This window comes from Corythoichthys intestinalis, chromosome 3 (assembly GCF_030265065.1).
Source record: "Corythoichthys intestinalis isolate RoL2023-P3 chromosome 3, ASM3026506v1, whole genome shotgun sequence".
Classification (NCBI taxonomy): Eukaryota; Metazoa; Chordata; class Actinopteri; order Syngnathiformes; family Syngnathidae; genus Corythoichthys; species Corythoichthys intestinalis.
Genome location: NC_080397.1, coordinates 38,516,926 through 38,540,854, shown reverse-complemented (window position 1 = coordinate 38,540,854; position 23,929 = coordinate 38,516,926). Strand labels below are relative to the sequence as shown.

General features: G+C 38.6%; 2 protein-coding genes across 2 annotated transcripts; one reads left to right on the top strand and one right to left on the bottom strand.

Annotated features, from left to right (window-relative positions):
• The first annotated feature begins 124 nt into the window (after positions 1–124).
• On the top strand, positions 125–13,212 carry pptc7a (protein phosphatase targeting COQ7 a). Its single transcript, XM_057831432.1, has 6 exons — positions 125–668; positions 2,950–3,129; positions 5,759–5,957; positions 6,974–7,097; positions 7,178–7,307; positions 9,210–13,212. The coding sequence occupies exons 1-6, from the start codon at positions 467–469 to the stop codon at positions 9,266–9,268; spliced, it is 894 nt and encodes a 297-aa protein (XP_057687415.1). The 5' UTR covers positions 125–466; the 3' UTR covers positions 9,269–13,212.
• Positions 9,159–23,856, bottom strand: rad9b (RAD9 checkpoint clamp component B). The gene is made up of 11 exons (XM_057831435.1): positions 21,517–23,856; positions 21,203–21,273; positions 20,986–21,117; positions 20,789–20,903; positions 20,596–20,695; positions 17,374–17,480; positions 17,129–17,235; positions 16,872–16,936; positions 14,378–14,500; positions 13,778–13,955; positions 9,159–11,023 (listed from the first exon to the last, which is right to left on the bottom strand). Exons 1-11 carry the CDS (start codon positions 21,548–21,550, stop codon positions 10,916–10,918), a joined length of 1,140 nt encoding a protein of 379 aa, XP_057687418.1. The 5' UTR covers positions 21,551–23,856; the 3' UTR covers positions 9,159–10,915.
• Between the last annotated feature and the right edge of the window lie 73 nt (positions 23,857–23,929).

The window sequence follows — 23,929 nt, the reverse complement described above, 5'->3', positions numbered from 1 at the left end:
CCTGGCCTAGTTAATGGTGATGCCGACAAAGACTTGACCACTCAGGGCTAAGCCAAAAAAGTAAGGCGGTTGTAATGACTCCTTATATGGCATGGAAGGTTGCGTAAGGACGATGACGTCAGACAAGTCACAAGACCGCGCGAGCTGATCTGTGTGCGGCTCGAGCGAGGCTACAAAGCAGCTGCTCACATCCTCACTAACGTCTTCAAAGGCTCCAACGAGCAACACCATGGCGGCGGGGAACGGTCCAAGGCGGCACTTCGGCAAAGATTGCCTGTGATTCTCTTCTAATTGACGTGGCGGAAGGAGAGCGCCACAAAGTCGAACTCATCTCCGCGTGCGCTTTTCATCTGCAGCCTCCCCGTCCGAGCAAGTCAACATTTGAGAGCCGACGTCGGAGCTAAGCTAGCGCCGCCGCTAGCTAGGACGCCTCCAACCGGGAGGTTTCGGCTGGTTGACTGGGGGAATGTTGTCCGTGCTTTCGTACGGTCGACTGGTCGCCAGAGCTGTCATCGGCGGGCTCTCTCAGACGGACGGCCGAGACTACAGCCTGGTGACGGCGAGCTGCGGTTTCGGCAAGGATTTTCGTAAAGGCATCCTGAAGAAAGGGATGTGCTATGGGGACGACGCTTGCTTCATCGCCCGACACAAATGTGCCGATGTTTTGGGTAAGTGCTTTGTTCACATTGCGGTGATACGATTAGCCAAGGTCAGCCGCATAGTTTAGTTTATCTTGCAGTGTGGTCACCAAAACACACGTGGGAAACATTTGCTAATCCATGCCAGATTTGTCCATTCCCGGTTCTGATACATGTATTTATTTAATATTGTGTGTAGCTCTTTGAGGGAATGTAATAATACTGCAACGATTAATCGATTGACTCGAGTATTCGATTAGAAAAAAGATTAGAATTAAATTTTGCTGCTTCGAGTATTCGTTTAATTAAAGTGGCGTTCTAAATGTTTATTTTGAAAGTGTTTGCATTGAGTTTTATTGATTTGGGTGATACACTGTAGTCTGCCTCATTTCACATGGCTGAATGCAGCTGCTCCATGTTAAGACCACCATAAGCTAAGTTTTAGTTTGAGCTAATGTTTTTCTTTTTAATGCATTCATAATTTAGTATATAGTTATATTTAGCCGTTTTCTGTTGGAATATGTGCCTAAACCATTAAAGAGCATTGTTTACAACAACAACAACAAAAAAGTTTTTCATAGCATTTAAGCTAGCTGACTATTGCTATGTAAGTTAGCCAATTGTTCTTTTGTTGTACATAGATTTTTATTAATTTTTTTATACAGTTTGAGGCTCAGCTCAGGTATATTAATTTTTAATGCTCCTTATCCTATTACTCGATTATTCGAACTAACTAGTTCATCGACTACTAAAATAATCGTTAGCTGCAGGCCTAGAATGCAATCATAGTAGCGGACATGTTTTATATTCCATGTAGAGTAATAACACTTGAGGGGGGAAATCCTAATTTGATTTTCATAATTTATGAATAAAAGTGTTAAATTCTAGATAAGTACCCAAGAAGAGAAGTCTGCATGTTTATTATTATTTCATGATACATGAAAAGTTGAACTGATAAAAGTCAAAGTGCCAGACTCTGAGTCAAAATGGATTGGACGTCTTGTGCCGTGAATGACAGTTATATGTCCTATGAAGGGTTAAAATGTTTTAGTGTTGTATAGTGCTACAACGATTAATAAATTAACTGGAGTAATTCGATTAGGGGGAAAAAGCTTTGAATCAAATTTTGCTGCTTCGAATATTCGTTTAAGAGGGGCACTGTAATGGTTTGTTTTGAAAGTGTTTGCATTTAGTTTTATTGATTTGGGTGGAAACACTGAACTCTAGTGGCAACAGAGAATATGACAACTCTTTTTAACATGGCTGAATCCAGCTGCTCCCTGTTAAGAGCAACATAAGGTAAGTTTTTGTTTGAGCTAATGTTTTTTTTTTTATATGCATTTTTTAAAAAATATGTGTTTGAACAATTTGTTGAGAGCATTGTAAAAAAAAAAAAAAAAGCTACCTTTTTATAGCATTTAACCTAGTGGACTTTTGCTATGCAAGTTAGCCAATTGTTTTTTTGTTGTACTTCGATCCTCATTTATTTTTTTATATGGTTTGAGGCTGAGCTCAGCTATTTTAAATATTGCTCTTGTGAAATGAAAGTTCATTTCTGCCTAGTTTGAAGAAACACTCAGGAATTTTATTTTGTATTCATTTAATGCTCTTTTGAAAGTGCAATCTTAGCAAGCCTTTGTTTTACAGCTCTTAAAATTCTTTCTGCAACGCGTCAAATGTTGCTGCTCCGATTACTCGATTATTCGAAATAACTAGTTGATAGATTAATCGACTACTAAAATAAACACAGCCCTATTTTGTGCTTTGAATATGTCTACATTGTGTAAAAGCAGTTCCCACCTTTGATCCATTTCCAGTTTAACTTGATCTTTTATATTGTTTGTTTGTGTTCACACAAGTTTGCCCATTCAAAGGACTAATCTGTCTTGATAGTGATTGGGTGGATTGCTAAAGTAAATTAATGACTTTTTTTAACCTTTGGTTTAACCTGAAAATATTCTTACAAATTTCTTTTGTGCTTAAACAATTGGAGTTGTTCACTAAACAAGGCAAGTCAGGAATGAGGAGATCCTTTCAGCAACACATGTTATTTTTGGTGTAAAGCAGGCCACACACTGGCTGTTTCTGGCAAAGACTAAGGAGACTTTAAGGCCCACCATTTATGGTCAGCGAAGTCACTTTTAAGAAGAACCAGACTACATTGTCCTTCTACAATTCTTTAGCGTTGACATATTACAGTGGACCTTGTAAAGTTTAACAGTTTGGTCAAGTTTCACTTCTTGAACTCGTTAATTGTCATCAATCTGTTCGTTATCGCGACTGACCTTTGGTTTTGTTTTTTTATTTGTAGGTGTGGCAGATGGAGTAGGAGGCTGGCGGGACTATGGCGTGGACCCATCCCAATTTTCTGGCACGCTGATGAAGACTTGCGAGCGCCTGGTGAAGGAGGGACGCTTCGTTCCCAGCAACCCCGTTGGCATCCTCACCGCTAGCTATTACGAGCTCCTGCAGAACAAAGTGCCACTGCTGGGTAAGTAGAGTCTCACCATAATCAGGTCTCTGGACACCTACTTTATTTTTACTAGGCGATTCTGTGTGAGTTTGCCTTGAATTTTGTATTTCCAACCAAATACAGTTTTAGTCTAAAACTTTAATGAAACCCAAAATATTACATAGATTTTTGTTAAGATTTGTTTGATGAGTTGCTTTTAAAGATCTCCGCTCTCTTATGCATCATCAGATGTTGAGTAGCAGTACTTCTCCGCCCCGAAATCACGTGCAGCCGGGCAGACAACAATGTGCAGTATTGTACTCTTCCTTCACATCTAAGTGAATGTTCTTCTGGGCGGCAGTGAGCGTTATGTTGTGGTTGAACAGGGAATGCAGCAGGGAGTGAGTCATAAGCGGGGATTTCGGAAGGTCGGTCCCTGAGAAAACATTTTGGTCCGTCAAGTGAGTCACCAGAAGGGTGCGGCTAACTACCAGTCGTCTGTCTCTGCGAACTTGTTTTATTGGACTTTCATAATAATGGAGCACCGCATTTTCACTGCTGAAAGAACATTCCAGCAAACCCTCATTCCAGACAGGTGCTTATGTTTCATCATACATATTGAAAGCACCGTAAAACTGTTCAAGTCAGGACATTTGCAGAGCTGAGACAATAATAAATGCAGATGGTTTTGGGATTTTTAAAAATTTAAATAGCGTATTTTTTGGAGTACAAGTTGGAATTTTGGCTGCACATGCGACTTATGCTGACATAAGACTTGTTTTATTTATTTATTTATTTATTTTATTTCACACCAACAGCTGTGAGAAGGGCACTCGTTATAGGCTAGTCCTGTTCTTCCAGAGCTGGCAATTGTTCGGAGGTGATAATTACAGTATAATGTATAATGGATTTGTTAGTGATTGAGTGATAACAAGGGTTTGGTGAACTTGTTGTCGTTTAGGGTTTCATTATCTGAATATAACTGTTAATGCCTGTTGTTCTCCATTTCATTGTTAATACTATAATGTATAATGTTTGTTCCTGATCGGCGATATAATACAATTCCCATTAGGGATGTCCCGATCCGATCATGTGATCGGAAATCTGATCGATCGTGCCATTTTTCAGACGATTTAATTTTTTTATTTTTTTCTGCTCATGCTCGTACTGCCTCTACCCTCCCTCCTACTGCTTTTCTTGGTCACTAGTGCAGCTGGCATTTGGTATTAAGCCTATCGCGATATGCAAAAAAATGAGGGCGGTAATTTTCCTGACTGCAATTTATCGCCGCGTACGTACGTGCATGTGTGCGTACGTGCATACATTTGTGCGTGCGTGTGCTGCGTGCACTCAACACACAAACGTGTTAATTGCATATTGGAGTCCAGTTTTTTTCACAGATGTTTATTGGTCATCAACACGCTGTAGAATTGAAGTTCAAACATGCAAAACAGGAAAACACATCTATATTCAACATTGTAAAACATTAGCATTGCTAGATTGAAGCTAATGGAAAAAGACAATGTACTGACCAATTTAGCCTGATATAAAACATTGGCAGTCTTCTACAAAACACAAAATTGCAGTTAAAAGGTGACAATTCAAACATGAAAAATCACTGGTTTCCAGTATTTCAAAAGATGCGAAAAAAGAAAAAATTTTAATGACACAACATGCATGACGAACAGAGAAGTGCACTTTCTTTAACGGATTGTAAAGCCTACGGTTAGCGGCTTAGCGAACCTACTTCTGGTGAGCATTTCAAAAGAATGTCGTGTTCAACAAATACGTCAAAACCTACACTAAAAATAACTTTAAAATGACACCCATTTTGAAAAATCTGATTGGCAATGAATAATTTGTCTTCAAATTCACAAACATGTGCACTTTGCAGGAGAAGATTCGTCATTTTGTATCAAATGAACACTTTTGATGGGCACTAATTGGCAGAGAACAAAAATGGCTTTGGGTTTCTCACCTATTTCATATTCTGCACTTGGCTAGCTTTCAGATGACTTGTTACGCATTGTGTTTTGTAAATATTATTATTAATATAGTTTTTGTTTAAGAATAACAATTTATTGCAGTTGAATGGGTGATTTATTAGGAGGTATTTTCACTACATTAGTGATTGGATTGGTTAAAAAAATTGCCAATAATATCACATATCGGCAATAATTTGAGACAAAATATCGCCTACTAAAATTTGTTATTGCGACAGGCCTATCTATTACTTAAGGTTAACGATGATTGACAGGTTTGTAGCGTTAATCTGGCCAGGGAAGGCTCGGTAGCTCTACGATCAAAGGCACAAATGTCTGTGTTAATAATCGTTTAGAATCTCTGTTGTCAAGAGGCTGTTCTCGGCAGCGTGAGCAAATTTGAGTGGACTCAATAAGACATGCATTTTTCTATGTTATTCTTGTTTTAAAATAATTCACATTTATAAAGGCGGCACAGTGTTTAGCACGTCCACCTCACAGTTCTGGGATCGTGGGTTCAATCTCTGCTCCACCCTTCCATGTTCTTCCCATGCCTTTGTAGGTTTTCTCAAGGTTCCTGCCACATCCCAAAACACTTTGTATTGTATGCTGACTGAACACTTCAACTTAATAGTCCAAAAAATACGATATTTGCATTGAGGTTTTATTTGTGTATGTACTTACAGGCAGTAGCACAGCCTGCATTGTGGTGTTGGACCGCCAGAGTCACCAGCTGCACACAGCCAATTTGGGGGACTCTGGCTTCCTGGTGGTCCGCGGGGGCGAGGTGGTACACCGTTCCGATGAGCAGCAGCATTACTTCAACACACCCTTTCAACTTTCAATTGCGCCCCCCGAGGCCGAGGGGGCCGTCCTCAGTGACAGGTAAGCGCACACACACAAGTCACAGCACGTCGAAGTGCACTCGGACGGTATTTACAATGAAGTCACGACAATCGTGTTAATTCCTGCGGCTGAATATGTTCAGGTTTGCGATTACTACCCAATCGTATCCCTGTGCCTTTTGTTTACAAACATACTGAATTGGGCTGTACTGCCGATAAGCAGATTATCATGCCGACACAAGCAAGCGGGTTCAAAGAAACACATTCCACTGATCTTGCTGAGAATAACAAGTTTGTTCCTCTCCCAGTGTTTTGTCAATGTACTGTGGAGAGTGTGCAGGAACGCACTGTCAGGTCCACGTGCTGCTGTGTCTCACTGCATTAGTGTGCCAAGCAGCAAAAGCAGCAGCACCATACTGTATATGCCAGAGCGGCCTTTGGATGCTTGCCAAGCATTCCCTCTCACCCAGGTCAAAGTCTGTGCCACTGCAGGCTGATGGGCCAAGTCCACAAGCAGTCCGGTCTTTAATCGGGCTCACTGTTTATCGTCAGACTGCCACAATTCTGTTTGTGGAGCAAATTTTAAAATATTTTTTTTTCGACATTTATGAATTAATACTATGTTATTAAAACTAGATTGAAATGAATCAAAACTGAAATGCACATTCAAGTTGATTTATTTTTCTTCATAGTATTTAACTTGTTGCATGTCCTTGATGGCGCTAGACGTCCAATTAAACTTAAAGGGCCAGCACATCTTAAAATAACGTTGCTTTGATACTGTAATGTCGCTTTGATAGTACTGTATGGCCTTGAAACGGGTTGAATGGTGCAATCTGGATAAGATGCAGATGGTCCCGATTTTAAAAAAAAAACGTTTGATTCTGCGTACACACAAGCTCTTTTTTAAGAAATATTATTTTCATTTTCTTTATGTAATATGCGGAGGGTTGCAGCTTACCAGACTTATAAAGCACTGAGGGAAACCTTGTGAAGTGTATGGAAGATTTGCTCACCTCTCTGATTATAATCATCAATCGATTTTTGCACTCACAGCCCAGACGCTGCCGACAGCTCTTCTTTTGACGTCCAGCTGGGTGATATCATCCTCACCGCCACTGATGGCTTGTTTGACAACATGCCAGACTACATGATCCTTCAGGAACTGAAGAAACTCAAGGTGAGGAGTCAGAAGATGCAGTGTCGTGTCACAATAAGGGACAGATGCGGTTACGTTCATCGTTTTGTCTTTCTCTTCAGAGCGCCAACTATGAGAGCATTCAGAACACTGCTCGCAGTATTGCAGAGCAGGCCCATGACTTGGCCTATGACCCCAACTACATGTCACCTTTTGCTCAGTTTGCATGTGACAATGGACTCAATGTTCGAGGTGAGTTCATCCAAAACTAAATAAGAACATGAGAAGACAAAATGTGGCTACATTTGGACATGCTGAAATGTAGTTTGGTGTTAAGATTCGTGCATTATTTGGTAAGAAATTAGGAAAACTATACGGGAAAAAAAATTGATGTTTTAATGATAATTTAGCGTTATGACTTAAGCATCTTTATTTCAATATATTGCAAAAAAAGATGAGAAAAAGTATGTACGATCACATTGACAAAAAACTGTAGAATTGCATTGTTTTTGGTAACGGCAGGTTTTAAACATGCGCTACCACAGTAGAACAGCAAGGACTATTGTTTGAGCTGAGTGGTTCGAGTTACATGCTGTCACTTGATCAGTACGTTTTGTTCTGTGTTGAGTGCAAATATTTACTTAAGTGAAATGAGAATACATGGAACATGAACAATTAGGTTTTGTGGAGGCTGAAACAGGTTGTGATGAGGACAATTTGTGTCATGACTTTGTTCTTGGAATTCAAATTATGTGTACATAGGACATTATAGAATTGAAGGATATTTTGGCCTCAAAATTCTTAAACTAAGCCTTTGCTTTTCTGCTCCATATTCATTAGTAACAGAAAATAAGATATTCAAGTCTTTGATGGTTTATCTTACTAATCCATTTTTTTGTTTTTTTAATTTTAATTTCATTATTTGATGTTCATAACATTTGGCTTCATCACAGTGGTTGCAGGTAACAAACGGGGTTGCAAAGTTGTACCAATGTTAGATTTTTATCAGGAATATCTGTTTAGCTAGTTGGTACAGCTGACAAAACGGATTTTTGTAATTAAATGAAAAGTTAAAATTATTTAAAATACACAAAAAGTTATTTTTCTGATCATACGCATAACAGGGTTGCATGAGGTAGAGTGTAATATGATTCACTGCTTTCTCCCATTACCATGATAAAGGCTTGCATGCAGGTTGTGAGCCATGTTCCATTTAATTCATATTTTAAATGTTTAATAAAACAAATTAGGGCTGCAGCTATCGATTATTTTAGTAGTCAATTAATTGATGAACTAGTTAGTCCAAATAATCGAGTAATTGGATAAGGAACATGAAAAATTGAAATACCTGAGATGAGCCTCGAACAGTAAAAAAAAAAAAAAAGATCTATGTACATAAAAAAAAAAAAACAGTTGGCTAACTCGCATAGCAAACGTCCGCTAGCTTAAATGCTATAAAACGCAAACTTTTTTTTTTTAACAATTCTCTTAACAAATGGTTCAGACACATATGCCCACAAAAAACGGCTAAATATACCTAAAAACAAAATTACGAATGTATTAAAAAAACATAGGCTCAAACAAAACTTGGCTTATGTTGGTCTTAACATGGAGCAGCTGGATTCAGCCATGTGAAATGAGGCAGACTAGAGGGCAGTGTATCCACCCAAATCAATAAAACTAAATGCAAAAACTTTTAAAATAAACCATTACAACACCACTTTAATTAAACGAATACTCGAAGCAGCAAAATTTAATTCGAATCTTTTTTTCTAATCGAATACTCGAGTTAATCGATTAATCGTTGGAGGACTATAACAAATATTACAAATGTTAAATTCCAAGAGACTGCGATGCATCAAATAATGTGAACAAAAATGACATGTAAATATAATTTTTACTGTTTTGAGGTTCAGTTTGGCCATTGTGGCAGTGGGATAGAAAAAAACATGCATTTTAGAGAATATTATTTGGTATTTTTTTTTAAAATTTGCTTTTTTTTTTTTTTTTTTTTTAAAGATTTTTATCTAATGACAAACTTTTGTATGTGGCTTATTTAATGTTTGAAGTTGGGATGTAACAGTTTCCTCTAATTCTGGCATGATCCATATATGTGTTTTCTTTTAAATTGGTTTTGATTTTTTTCCTTCCTAGGAGGGAAGCCTGATGACATCACAGTGCTGTTGTCCATAGTAGCAGAATATACTGACTAGGGTCAGGACTGTGGCTGGATGGACTGCTCTGACTCCTGCTGGACAGGATGAAGGACTGAGGATGACATCAGATGTTTTTTTTTCCTTGCCAGCATGCCGCAGTTGTACTTCACCCCAAACCTCAGATGACCAGGTGGATGTAAAAGCAGCAAGAAGCCCTAAAAAGCAATGGATAGTGCTCCCTGGGTAATCGGCGTACCTTGGATGGAAGCGGTTGTATGATGAAGCTTCTTTCAGACAGGACATCTGCCCTCAGATGAGTTGTTAGGAGTCTTGTAAAGGTTAGAGCAGCTAGAAGGGAAGTATACACTTCACCTCTTTTGTGGCGAAAAGAGCTTACGCAGGATGTGTCACCCTTGTGGCTGGATAAATGAAGAAGTTAGGTTATGTTTTTTTAACAGTGGTTATTGGTAAATTTTGTATATGGATGCTGGGAGATTTTTTATATGTTGTATGTTAAAAAAAATACAAACCTTGCCCTCAAGTTAAATCAATCTGATTTCATGAAGAAGCAGCTGCCTTCACATCCGTATATAACTTTTAATACCACGAGGCTCATACACGATATATTCCATCAAACAGATGGCCTCCCTTTAATCTCACTGCTGCTGTGATTGTGACGTGTTTGTGTGTTTCATGAGGAATTGTGACAAATGTGTATGAAATGGAAGCCAAGGCTGAAGGCGCCGTACGGGCGAAAACTGTGTCGCGGCTTAACACGCACAAAGCTGAAGAAGCAAATGGGAAAGCGCAAGTTTATTTTTCTACTTTGTTGAAGCAGTTAGTTGACTTTAATCGAACTTAAAACATCACAGTCGGCATTTCCTACTTGTTCCTGTGGCGGCAAAGTTGCTGTTATATTTTACATTTTTACTTATTTTGCATTATGAATTTACTGCACTTTTGGTCAATTTCTGTGTAGTGCGTTAATGACGTGCCTTGTATCAGATGATGATGATACTGGCAGATACAAGCCTCAAGTTGCGATTAGCCATGAGTCAAATGTTTTTTTGATCACATCATTTTAAATTCAACTTTCCTTAGTTCAAGTCAGTCAGAAGCAATGAGGAATAGTAATAAAGCCATCAAATAAGATTACAGTTTACAAGATTGCACTAAAAGACTGTCTCCTTATTACGGAAGACAAAAGGGAGATTGAGGTAAAGCAATGAATGCTACATTTAAGCATTCTAGCGTGTCTAAGGGCAATCTTAGTAGCCTTACCATGATCAAGCAATTTTTTTTTTTTTTTTTTTTTTGGGAAGATGCGGCTACTGTGAACTTTTTTTGTGCCCAGAACGTAATTTCCCTCCTCCAAACAAACCGGAGCGTGTCTGTATATTTTTGGATGTACGTACACATCAATGCAGATCTGCTGTATGCTATTTAAATAAAGATGATAGTATTTATTAAATATTCTCTTGTAAGATGACTGATGTGATTCCACATACACTCTGAACTTGAACAGTTCATTTTACTGTTAAATGATGCAATAAATAATCTTAAGTTAATGAATAAATCCTTTTACGAATTCAAATGGGATGAATTAATTATCAAGGCTGTTAATAATGTGCCATAAAAAAAATATTAAATGTTAATACTTATTGGGAACAATTTTCAGTTTTGGGAACTTGAGAGTCCAGGAATTCATTCCAGGTCTTCGTCCATCTCCATTTCGCTCTCACAAACCAGAACCGAGGCAGCACAATTCTCATCTTGCTTTGACGGGGAAGCTTGAAACAGGAGGGAGCAGATCTTTGGAAGCAAAATGTATGTTTCTTAATGCAGAATAGCAAAACAAGGACAATTTCAGCTATAAAAACTTTTTCCCCCACCACAAGTGTTCTAACAACTACACGCTTTACCACCTGTATCATAAAATCCCAACCAAATGACGTGTGCCATCGGAATGTCAGTTAAACTCAAATTGACTAATCTGTGACTAATTGGGCTGTTTTAGATGTGTCATTCCAGAATTAGAATGGCATGAAACATGCCGTTAATGAGTAAATTTACATCTTGTGAGCCCAAATCCAAGGGCGTAGGTTTGCATAGGTACGATAGGGATTTAACACTACCAGCTTTTCAGGATACTCAAATTGTCCCTACCAACTTTTAAGCAACCTTATTTGCATTATATAATAAGTTGTTATACTGTATAGGTAATTTAGATTGTGTTCCCATATGTTGTAAGGATATAATTGACCCTACCCTACTTGACCCTTAAGTGAATTAATTTTCATTATGTTCAGATTTATCCCTTTTTACTTGCTGAATGTGCAGGTCCAATTTTTCCCTCAATTGCATGTTTGTTTGGCTGATGACTTGAATTTACAGTATTTAAAATGTATTTATTTTCTATATTATATTTTTAAAACTATGTTTATCTGCAGCCTATGCAGACATTTTTTTTCAGATACAGTCGAAGTAAAAGGTTTTCATTTTTTGTTGCGTTTAGGCTCCATTTTTGCTTATTTATTTTTTTGTTATACTCTAAGAATTTTTTTCAGCAATATTTATTTCAGTGTTTTTCAACCTATTCTCAGTCACAGCACGTTTTTATATTGGAAAAAATCTCGCAGGACACCACAAACCAAAAATGTTCCAAATTACTTTCTGTACAGTACATTTCATTATAAAATAATTTATTAATATTTATACTGACTCAGTGTGAAACTTGAGACAGGTTAGATCAGGGGTCCCCAAACTTTTTCCTGTGAGGGCCACATACTTTTCCCTTCTCTGATGAGGGGCCGGGGTCAGTTTGTAACAGAAAAAGTGTGACGATTGCACGAGGTCCTAAATGTAAAAAAAGCCACAATCAAATAAGCCTTTCTGGATTCTTCACGGAACAAAAGTAAATAAAATAATAATAATAATATAAAATATAATATAACATAATATAACACTTTTAATTAAATAGATAATAACAAAATAATCCTCTGGGTTCTTCACAGAAAAAGCCAAGAAATAAATAATATAAGTTTTTTAAAAAATGTTCAGGGGGCTGGACCAAATGTGGAGGCGGGCTGTGTCCGGCCCGCGGGCCGTAGTTTGGGGACCCCTGGTTTAGATGAACACAAAGCCGATATCCTTGCACGAATTGACTCACACGAAGCTCTTCTTCAACAGCTCTACGTCTGTTTATTTTTTTTTCATAGCAGCTGAGCTTGAAAAGCCCAAAATTATCAGACAAGGGGACTTTAGCAATGTCTTTAGCCGCATCAGGGCCGAGCATCTCTCTGACAATGGCTTTGCAAGCAGGTAATATTAATGTCACCGCCAGCGCGGGACTATTTAGCGATTTATTAAACAAGTTCAGCAAAGAGGTAACTGGCTTTGATGTTTTTTTCTAAAAAAAAAAAAAGTTGCCCGTTTCTCTGTTTTCATGAAGGTGACAAAATAATCCATTGACTTGTTTTGAAGCGACTGGCGTTTCGTTGGGAGATGAAGTTCATGCTTGCTTGGCACCATGGCGCTGTTGGATAGCTGCTCGTTTTGCTTTCAAAAACTGCTCTGATTTTAGCCACCTTGCTGTACTCGACAGCATATATAATTTGTGTTTAAATATTGCAATTTAAATTTGCTAATAAAATACATTTATTCTGGAATTTCTCAAAATGTTTCTTTAATAGGTTTGAATCGAACCACCTGAACCAATACACATGAAAGTTAGTATAAGTCAATACAGATATATTTTGCATAGGTCATTTAGCCTATCAATTAATTAGGTTCTATTCGTGACAAATGGAGCCCTGACCCCCATTCAACCAATCTGTTTGGTCTTATTAATGTCCCGGCCCCAGGAAAAACTGTACATGCAGGCAATGCTGTTATATCATCCCAAATCTAAAAACAAAAATTAAGCAAAAGAATGAGATTTTTTTTTTTTTTTTAAATACCCACAAAACAAGTCTGGAGTACCCCTTAAAATTCTATTTTTTTTCTGATCCTTTTCTTCATGACCAAATAGAATTTCAAAACTGTTTAAATTCTAATTTCATGTTTCGGTATGCTTGTCTTATTTTTATGTCTTGTATTTTTCATATTTTTATAGAACAGTGAACCTTGGTTGAAAGTCTTGCTAAACTTCATGCAAGCCTGTTATGCAAATAATTGGAATCCTAACACTTTAGACACAATATTGTCCTCTTAGTCCATAGAAGCAACAAGCAAAACTGCTAGCTTCTGCTCCTGAGAAAAAGCTAACATTGGTTCTGATTTGCAACCCAGCTGTTACTGTGATTATGCCAATATTCTAAATAACAAATCAAATACTGGTAATAGAAATGTGACCATTAATCTATGAGATAATCAAGTATTTGATAGAAAACCATCTACAGTATTATTGAAGGATGTGATGCAAACTACAGAAACGTATAAGTATGGGCTTATTCAAGAATTTTTGAAGCCAAAATGTCCTCCCAATTCTGGAATGACGCAGATATGGCCGTTTGCTGGGCGTTAAAGTATGATGCATTTTTAAAATGTTCTATTTGAAAGGTGTACCATGGAGGAGGCAGGACTACTCCCAGTCATATCGATGGTGCAAACTTCAAGAAGTTTGCTGTTGTAAAGCAGCAGATGAGAGTCTGGCCTATCGGTGGGGCTGCCCTGGCTGGATGGGACCACTTCCATGACAGCACCTGGACTGGAAGGGTTGTCTCTGGCTGCAGCATCCGTGCATCTGTCAACTCAAACAGAGTTGTGGTTGTTTGAAAGAAGAGAAAAAAGGGATAAAAGATTTAATGCCACTTTACAATAGGAGTCCTTAAGGAATATAAAATCAGCTACTAGGACCTGGATTGTAAAGCCTGTGCTTTTCAGCTTACATTCCGTGAACCTTACACCACAGGTTCCTCAAAGTGCCCTACTTGTCTATGTCACAGATTCAAGTCTGTAACAGTACACCCACTTAAGATTCTAAAAGGAGCCAGTGATAGCCAAGTAGCCTTACTGAGTGCCAGAAAAGAGGCTCGGGTGGGAAGACTCAATTAAACCAGCTAATTCGCAGTCAAGGTAAACCTGTACAGGACTTTGCCGTGACAAGGGTGTTATCTCTGTGAGTTTCATAAACGTTGCACAGTGAGTGAGAGTATGGTACCGTACCGAGATATAGTTGGTTCTAGGGTATTTGTCGGTCGAGATGGGCCCCCACTGTCATAGTCATTTAGAGTAGCCAGCACCACCGTGGCTTCGAGGACAGGGTTTTCCACAGAGAAGCACAGAGGCCTATACACAAACAGCACAGCAATGACAAACAGGCTATGTTCATAATCATTCCTTACAGCCTATATTTAATAGATAGATTCTGTGCATGTTTATGATATTGAAAATTAAACCCTTACTTCTCTGGTTTTCTTAAAGCAACACTAGGTAACTTTTCAACCTTTATAAAATATTTTCATAACATTTTTGATATCTCGACTGACAACTAGTTAAATGCACCTCATTTATATCTTGAAGGGGTCTGTATCGCTTTCACCGGCACTAATTAACTTTTAGGAGGGTGGCAGGAACCCAGTCAAACAAAAAAACTGCAAATGTATCTCAAGAATAAACATTGGCCTGGCTTTCATTCGCTGGCGTGACCCCCACGCCTCCATCCCCTTGACCAAACTCATCAGCACTGAGGAGATCGGATGAGGGGCTGGTCGGAGGGCCGGTCGGGAAATATGGTACAAAATCAAACATTTTTACATTGTCAACATCCTCATATGCTATTGTTTAGTCAGAACTGGATTCATTACCTCATCACTATTCATCCTTCACACAGCCGCTGGAAACAGAAATGTCATTTCCAGTGGTCTCCAACCCGGTTCTCAAAGGCCCACTGTGGGTCATGGTTTTTGTTCCTGCCGATCCAGCACAGAAAGGTGAACCAATTAGGTTTCTGCTAAAACAAGCAGCACCTGACTGCAATCATCTGATTGCACTTGTAAAACACCAGATTGGTGAAAAAGTGTTGTCATTTGTCTGGTTGGAATGAAATCCTGCACCCACAGCGGGCCTTTGAGGATCGGGTTGGAGACCACTGGTTTAATCCATCTGCAGGCAATCGGGAGATCATGATTTTACGACACTGAGTTGGTCCTCATGGGAAACGCAGTGTTCCTTCAGGCAAACCACTACTGATTTTGTCCACCTGCGTCACTAAAATCAACCAAATCGACCTCTTCTTCTTCTTGCCTTCGATGGGGGCGGACGTGTTTCCTCCCAGCTCCTGCTTGCTGCTATCCTTGTCAGTGTAGTCCGCCTGCTTTTTTGTATTTCCTCTGTGGATTAACTGTGCTGGTCTCTCATACGAAAATGGATCTGATTATTTGGTCTCTCAGCGCAATTGACAAGATTTTTTTCAACATGACACGGTGCACCAGGAGAGCCGTCTTGCCCAGATGGTACCTTCGCTGCTGGATGTTTGAGAGATTCATGGGATCACTGGAAGCCAGCGTGTCTTACTGTCCTATCTGTGGATGATATCAAGGATATTTGGCTGTTTAGCGTGACGGTCGTGGGGTTCCTTCTGCTTGGCTTAGGAGGTTCCCTGCTTCACCGGAAAGTTTCCAAGACGGCAGCTTTCAAGGAAATCAACAAATTGACCACGGATCAAACGGTGCGATTCAAGGCATTGAAAGACCGCGTCGAGGCTCGGATCGAGAACTGGCTCCATGGACTCATGGTTCGGACCGAGGAAGGATGGAAAAAAGTGGATGCTACCTTGCGCCAGGTGACGGAACTGTCGGGGCAGGTGACTGAACTGTCGAGGCAGACCACGACTATTGGCAATGACTTAAGGGACCTGAGGTCTCGCCTATGCCATGAGGAGCGCGAATTTGACTGAAGACCAACAGTATTTGGACATGTTAAATTACTTATTTGGCTTAATTCGATTATAATTTTCCTTTCTGTTTCCCCGAACACCCTTACCACACCCTTCCCTTCTACTGGAGAGAGCTGAGCAGATGTATCTCTTGCCCTTGATCTCTTCCCAAGGCCAGTCGCAGGGCCCTGCGACTCATATTTTGTCTACAGACATGTACAAATGCTGATACACTTGTGCATACACACACAACCTCCCCTCCTCCAGTCCGCCACCGCCTTTTTCTTACTATCACTGACCCCCCCTTCCTCCAGCCATGACTGGTAGTTCTCCTTTTTTTCGTACAAAAAATCCCTGCACGTGACCTGTGCGTCGTGTCATATCCCTGCTATGTTTTATGATATATGTGTGTCTACTGGTAGCTTGCTTTGTAATTTCTGAAGAAGAGAGAGAAGTTAGCGGCACGGAACATCTGCAGCGGCCCAATCTCACTCATCGAACGGAATTTCGTTGTCATCTTGTGAAAGCTGGTGTCAATGACAGATCTCTGAATCTGAATCAAAACTGAAAAGTTCCCTAGTGTGTTTAGCAATAGGTATTTTAAAAAGCTTTTTCTCAGGTGTAGAAGCTTGCTGTTCAAATAGCTTTTACTGCTGACCAAGAGGACTAAATTTAGATAATTATATTGGTATATTGTCACACCCATATATTAAGCCACAAATATTTGATCAAGAGTGATTCACAAGCCACTGTACCACTCAGCTCATTACCAATAAGACTCACTTTCCTGCAGCACCGAATTGGACTGAGACCAATAGGTAGAGCGACTCCGCAAAGGTCAGCAAAGCCTTCGAAAGACAGAAATACACGATGTCATTTGAGGAGTGACACTAAAAGTAAAAAGTGCAAATAAAAGTGCAAGAGTCCAGATTAAAACACCCCACTTGAAACCAACGAGCCAATCACATGTGCAGTTCCAACCCACACTAAACGTTCTACTTTCATGTGACCGGCGTTCACAAATAGACACGTTTAATTACCCTCAGTTCTTTCAGACAGAAAGTGATGGCTGTGTCGCCTCCAGACTGAAAAAAGTCAAATTCGTCAGGGTGTAAAGACATTTCTGTGTACATCATCTTCATGTGATCTGTGATAGAAGCACAGACAGCTCATGTGATGCTTTTAAGTAAATCTGAGCAATCATATTAGTGAATCAAATAGTGATTATTTTACAATATGAATGGCTCGAGAGCTGATGATAGAACACAATGTAAATTGAGCTCACCATTTCTTCCTTCGTGGTAATTCCTCAGACTGACTCGCAGAGGAGTTATAGATAGAGTGACTTCCTCTTGACTTCTTTGGAAATGCATCACCATATTCGCAAGAAGCCTGCGCAGAAAAGAACATTTATAACAAACGTGTGTCTAAATGAGAAAGTAAGATTGGGTTTAGCATTGCTATTGATGCTAGTAGAAGCTGCTATTATGACTCACCATTAAATGGTCCAAAACTTTATCAACCCTCATTTAACTCATTGGATGACAGTGGCTGAGCTAGATGTTCAATCCATTTTGACTGGGAGAAGCTGGCAGTGAAAGATCGCTGCCAAGCCTCCCAGTAGCACTGAAACATTCACAACTCGTCCTCCCAGTTTAAAAGAATTGGACATCTTTTGTTGTCAGTGGCAATTACGTAAATACTATGAAATTTAGTTAATAGTTTAAAAAATTTTTTCATTAATTGCATGAATTTTGTTTTTACTAACATTTTAATAATTTATCTATTCATAAAATAAATCTAAAAATATTATTTAAAATACAATAATTAAAGCTACAGTAATGTGTAAAATTTGTTTCCTCCCACATCCCAAAAACATTCATGGTAGGCTGATTGAACACTCCAAAATGTCCACAGGTATAAATGTGATAGTGAATGACTGTTTTTTTTCTCCTTGTGATTGGCTTGCAACCAACTCAGGGTGTAAAGCACCCCCGCGACCCTCGTGAGGATAAGCAGCAACATATGTGGAAGCCAGGTCTTTATGAGGTTGTTTTTTTTAATTACCAAAAAATAGTCATTCCCCTATAAGGGTTAAAAGGCCATATAAATAAAGTATTTTTCATTTTTTTGTCTTAAACCTATCCTTTCCACCAGTCAAAAATGCAGTTTGATCATCCTGCTGGATTATTATGTGTAAAAATAATTATTTATATTTGCCATTTTGGATGTCTGCCTGTCAATCTATGTTGATAGAAAAAAAAATACACCTGACCTTAAATATTAACTGACGGTGAAACATGTCCATTATATTTGTAGTGAGAAGACTGGTAGTAGGAATGTCCCGATACAATCACGTGATGGGAAATCGGGCCGATCGCGCGGTTTGGAATGGGGTGAAATACTGTAGATCAGGTTTTTAATTTAAAAAACATATTTGTTTTTCTGCTTCATGCTCGTACAGCCTCTCACCTCCCTTCTGCTAGCTAAGCAGTGCGACCAAATTTGTTTTTTTCTTGGTCACCAGCTGGTGTATGGTACTTAAAGTTAACGATGATTGACCGGTTTGTAACTTTGATCTAGCAAGAGAAGGCTCGGTTTTATAGGTTTTATACTCTGCAACTTTCCCAGAAACAGCGGAAGAGCAAGTACTGTAAAATGTACAGTACTCTAACATGTTTTGAACTTTTGTTCAAATTTTTAAAAATGGAAACTTTTTTTTGTATCGGATCAGGACTCGGTATCGGCAGATTCTCAAAAATCAGGTGACTCGGGATTCAGGTGCAAAAATATGTGATCGGGACATCACTACCTGGTAGTGAATAATCACGTTTCAGTTCCACTGACTATTCTATACACCCTGAGGTGCACTCTGGTTTAACCCATTACATTCACTTAAGTAACTTTTTTAAGAAAAAAGTTCTTCGAAAAGTCGTTTTACTAAGCCCTACTTTTTACTTTTACTTGAGTAGATTTGTGAAGAAAAAACACTACTCTTACTCCGCTACTTTGTGCTACACAAGAGTTATAACATTTTTCCTTTTTATTCTCCATATTACATTTTCCTTTTTTTTTTTCGCTAACAGTGGCGCGACCAATTTTACTAATGAGACGCCTCAACAATAATCACATGACTCCATTATACCGATCTTGCTTGCAATCAAGCTTGCTGTTCTATGATCACGCCAGCCTGTTAAATCACGTGCCGTCTTTAAAGCACTGTAAAAAATTAAGTATTTGACATAGCCGTCAACATGACTTGAAAGAGCGGATTTTAATCTGTTTTTATTTGGCACCGTTTGACCACGGAAAACCAGAGATATATATGATCCTTTTAGTTTTATATTAGTAATTATGTTTTCTCCACTGGAAGGACCTCATGCTCTTCTGACAAATGATGATTCATTTCTGTATTTTTTTTTCCTCTCGCCGGAATTCAGTGATTTTTTTTTTTCTTTTGACTTAATGTGGTTATGTACTGTTGTAGGTTATAGTATTCTTCTGCAAAGTAGTGCTGCAACGATTAATCAATTAACTCGAGTATTCGATGAGAAAAAAAGATTCAAATTAAATTTTGCTGCTTCGAGTATTCGTTTAATTAAAGTGGCGCTGTAATGGTTTATTTTAAAAGTGTTTGCATTCCGTTTTATTGATTTGGGTGGATACACTGCCCTCTAGTCTGCCTCATTTCACATGGCTGAATCCAGCTGCTCCATGTTAAGACCAACATAAGTTTTTGTTTGCGCTGTTTTTTTTTTAATGCATTCGTAATTTAGTTATAGGTATATTTAGCTGGTTTTTTGGGGGGGAATATGTGTCTGGACCATTTGTTAAGAGCACTGTAAAAAAAAAAAAAAAAAAAAAGTTAGCGTTTTATAGCATTTAAGCTAACTGACTTTTTCTATGTAATTTAGCTGATTGTTCTTTTGTTGTACATAGATCCTTATTTATTTATTCATTTTTATATCGTTTGAGGCTCAGCTCAGGTATTTTAATTCTTCGTGTTCCTCATCCGATTACTCGATCATTCAAACTAACTAGTTCACCGATTAATCGACTACTAAAATAATCGATAGCTGCAGCCCTACTTCAAAGTATATTAATAACAGTTCATATAAATCACTGCTGAGAAAAAATGCCATTGTTAAAAAAAGAAGAATCAAACATCGTAAGCAGTTACTCACAATGTTACTCATTACTTGAGCATTCTTTTCTCAAAATACATTTTTACTTGTACTTGAGTACATTTTTTAGATGACTACTTTTACTTGAGTAACATTATTTTGAAGTACAGCTACTCTTACTTGAGTAAACTTTTTGGCTTCTCCACCCACCTCTGCATACACCCAATCTATTTGAGCAGGGGGAATTTTTTACAATGAATGATTATATTCGAGTGCCAAAGACGTCCAATCCATTTGAAAGGTGAGGAGGTGGCAGCACTGTCAACTGGATTGGGCACTTGTTGTCACTAAATTGGACACATAGAGGAGACAAAAGTTCTTGCCTGGCTGGACCCTGAAGTACATTTGCACATAAATGTGAATCAAACACAGCCTGCAGAGGAGCGCTCTCCTGGTAACATAGGTTGTGGGTTTTTGTGATACCTAGGGATGAGGAGGTGATATCATGTAATGTGGAAACACTGCCACCGCGCGGTAATAATTTATACTATCGGCATAGAAGAGACGCTATCTTACCGTGCCTACAGAAAAATTGAATCATTACTCTGTCATTTGGAGTGTCGACAGATATTTGACATCGCTCCACATTCCGCTCGTTTGTAATTGAACATCGGAAAAGTGGTAGCAAAGACTTCAAAGATAATTGAAAAAGGAGAAAAAAATCCCATCAGTCTTGGTATGGATGTGAATGTTTTCTCGTGTATTTGTGATACCTTCATAGCCAGCTTGCAACGAATGGGTTTAATGGTCTGCTCTGATGCCAGGCTGTAGGTGTGAAAGAACATTGGCGAGAAGAAGAAGCAGGCATATGCAGTCTGAGATGAATTCACTGATCTCAGAGCCAGCTATAACCATTCAAAAGTTAAATATTAATACTTGAAGAAAAATACCAGGGAAAAATATCTATGGCTCCTATGGAGCCCCACTCACCCCCTTGACCATGGGGTCCAACCACAGTTCATCTGCAATTCGTGAAAGTGCATAAATGGCCTTTCCAAAAGCTGAAATCATCCACAGTCAGAGGTTTTTATTAGACTTTCCGTGTATCAACTTGGTAGTTAGCTTCACAACACAAATTTAAGGTATGAGAAGATATTTTTCACTTGCTAACCTGTGGGTCGCTATTAGACAAGCTAGCACAATAAAATTTAAACGAGCAGCTACTATTTCAATTAAAATACTGTACACGCAGCTGCTGTTTTGGCAAGTGTAGTTTAATATCCACACGGTTTTGTTATTATTACCTTTTATGCCGTTTCCTTCAAGAGCACAGTTCATTTTTAATGAATAACCTGTTGCTAATTATGTTTGGAAGTCATAAACTAGGACGGAATATAACCTCTAATTAACATCGTTCTATACGTCTTTTTTTTTTTTTTTAACCCTTTAGAGGGTAAGTTTTCATGGTAATTGAAAAGAAACGTGTCTTATATATTAGGTTATATATTTTTCCTGATTGTATTTTTTATTATTATTAAATGTTAATAACAACAATGAAGTCTTAATGAACAAATATATATACACAGTCTGGTTGTGTTCCCTATGGCATGCTAAAGTTGTTTTTAAATTTCATAAATTTATAAAATGTTTAAAAAAATTAAAAACATTTTAAAAAAAGGATAAAAAAATAACATTTTTATGGACCACAACAACACTTTATTTATTCATTCATTTTTAACATGACCTGTTCAGCTGTTTGACGCGGAGAATGGCAGTCAAAGTATCCGGTTGGTCTAAACAGTTTTAATGAGTCACATAATCACATTTAGAGTATGACATACTCCCATTGTGATCATTCAACATACCTCGTTTATTATGACAAAACAGCGAACAGGAAGTGGTTATGGGGGAACAGAAGAAAAGAAACACAAGAAAATAAAGAAACACAAACAACAACAAGAAATACATTGAATGACAATACTACCTATGAATATGTTGGTGCTATCGTCAGCTAGATGTATTTTCGGTTCACACCATGTGGGGGGCCTGTTGACCAGGGAAAGAAGGGGTGGGGGTGGGAGTGTCTATAAGATAAATGATTGGAAGGGGTGGGGTGTACACAAATCAGCTCAGTGATCCAGAAACCAGTAATCATGTGAATCCCTTGTGAGTGTAAGCCCGTCGGCAACCGACCCTACGCCACCCCATGGCCAGTCCCGGCACCGAGGCCCCCCACCCGAGCGCGCCCAATCACATCCAGCCGCACGCTAGCCCCACCAAACATGCAACAGCCACGCAGACAAGCAGAGACTTTATTTTTAAATTTCACAGCATTTACAGTAATTTTCGGACGATAAGCCGCAACTTTTTTCTCTCATTTTGAATCCTGCGGCTTATAGACCAGCGCAGCTAATTTGCTGATTTATTTGAGTTAATAGGTAACACTTTATTTGACAGTGGCGTCATAAGATTGCCATGAGACAGTCATAATTATAAGATGATTCTGACAGTATTATGGACATTAATGAATGCTTATCACACGTCATTAAGTATCATTCGGCAAATTATGTCACCAACACACCATTTATGTCCAGCTCGGATCTTTTACATCTATTCAAAAGTGAGTTAATTTGCCAAATGGCACAAAATGACATCTGTCATAAGCATTCATTAATGCTCATGGCAGCGTCATGTCATATTTATGATGTTCTTATGACAGTTTTATGGCACCATTGTTAAATAAAGTATTACCAAATACCAGAGCTAGCAATTAATTAAACAACTGGACGATTAACTGAATAATCAGCACAGAACATGAATTTTGTTACTTACATCTGTAGCGCTGCAATGCATGCTAGGAGGCATGTCCGATGACAACAGTGTTGACAGCAAATGTTGTGTCCCTCAAGGGAGCAGTGATGGACAAATGAAGCTTCTTGAAGTAATGAAGCTTTGCAGCCAATTGGTTCAAAACTTCATGGTGGTTCATTTGGTCTTATGACAGTCTTATGATGCCGCTGTCTAATAAAGTGTTACCAGTTAATATATTTTGGTATAAATATCCTATGCTACAGTGAGGACGGCTGCAGCTTATTGTCCAGTGTGGCTTATCTATGAACAAATGCCGTTTTCGTGTCAAATCTGGTGGGTGGCTGCTGGTGCGCCTTATAGTCCGAAAATTACGGCAACTCAATGCTCGCCATTGACAGCGATAGAGGTGTAATCTATTCAACTGGGAGGGTTGGCAATCAACACTCATCTTTCAGCGCCGTTGAAAGCGCTAGACATCCAGTCCATTTTGACTGGAAGGGATGGCTGGTATTATTCACCATTAGTCAGCCTCTACCAGACAAGATGTATTGGACGTATAGCGCCGTCAATGGCAGCCAATGAGTGCCACACACCCTTATACTTTTGGGACACTGTAAATTAAATAAAGAGTCATAACATGGATTTGGATACATACATTGTAAATTTGGCAGTGTGCAGCATTTTTTGTTAGCCCTTTAAACAAGGCACGGAATTAAATTGATGATTTTTTTTTTTTTGTTGTAGGGCAAAAGTACAGAACCCATCAAATGGTATTGAAAAAGATGCAAATTCCACACATAAAAAACCTATGTAAGACGCTATCAAAAAAAAAACAAAAAACTTTTGAACTTTATCAAGCAGCCGTGACCTAGAGGAAACAGACATTTTAGCTTTTAGTCTAAAATT

Coding starts and splice junctions, on each gene's coding strand:
- pptc7a (XM_057831432.1), top strand. CDS start 467: ATGTTGTCCGTGCTTTCGTACGGTCGACTGGTCGCCAGAGCTGTCATC. Junction 669..2,949: donor CAAATGTGCCGATGTTTTGG/GTAAGTGCTTTG, acceptor TTTTATTTGTAG/GTGTGGCAGATGGAGTAGGA. Junction 5,958..6,973: donor GGGGCCGTCCTCAGTGACAG/GTAAGCGCACAC, acceptor TTGCACTCACAG/CCCAGACGCTGCCGACAGCT.
- rad9b (XM_057831435.1), bottom strand. CDS start 21,550: ATGAACTGTGCTCTTGAAGGAAACGGCATAAAAG. Junction 21,118..21,202: donor TGGACCCCATGGTCAAGGGG/GTGAGTGGGGCT, acceptor GAATGGTTATAG/CTGGCTCTGAGATCAGTGAA. Junction 17,236..17,373: donor TTACCACGAAGGAAGAAATG/GTGAGCTCAATT, acceptor CTTCTATCACAG/ATCACATGAAGATGATGTAC.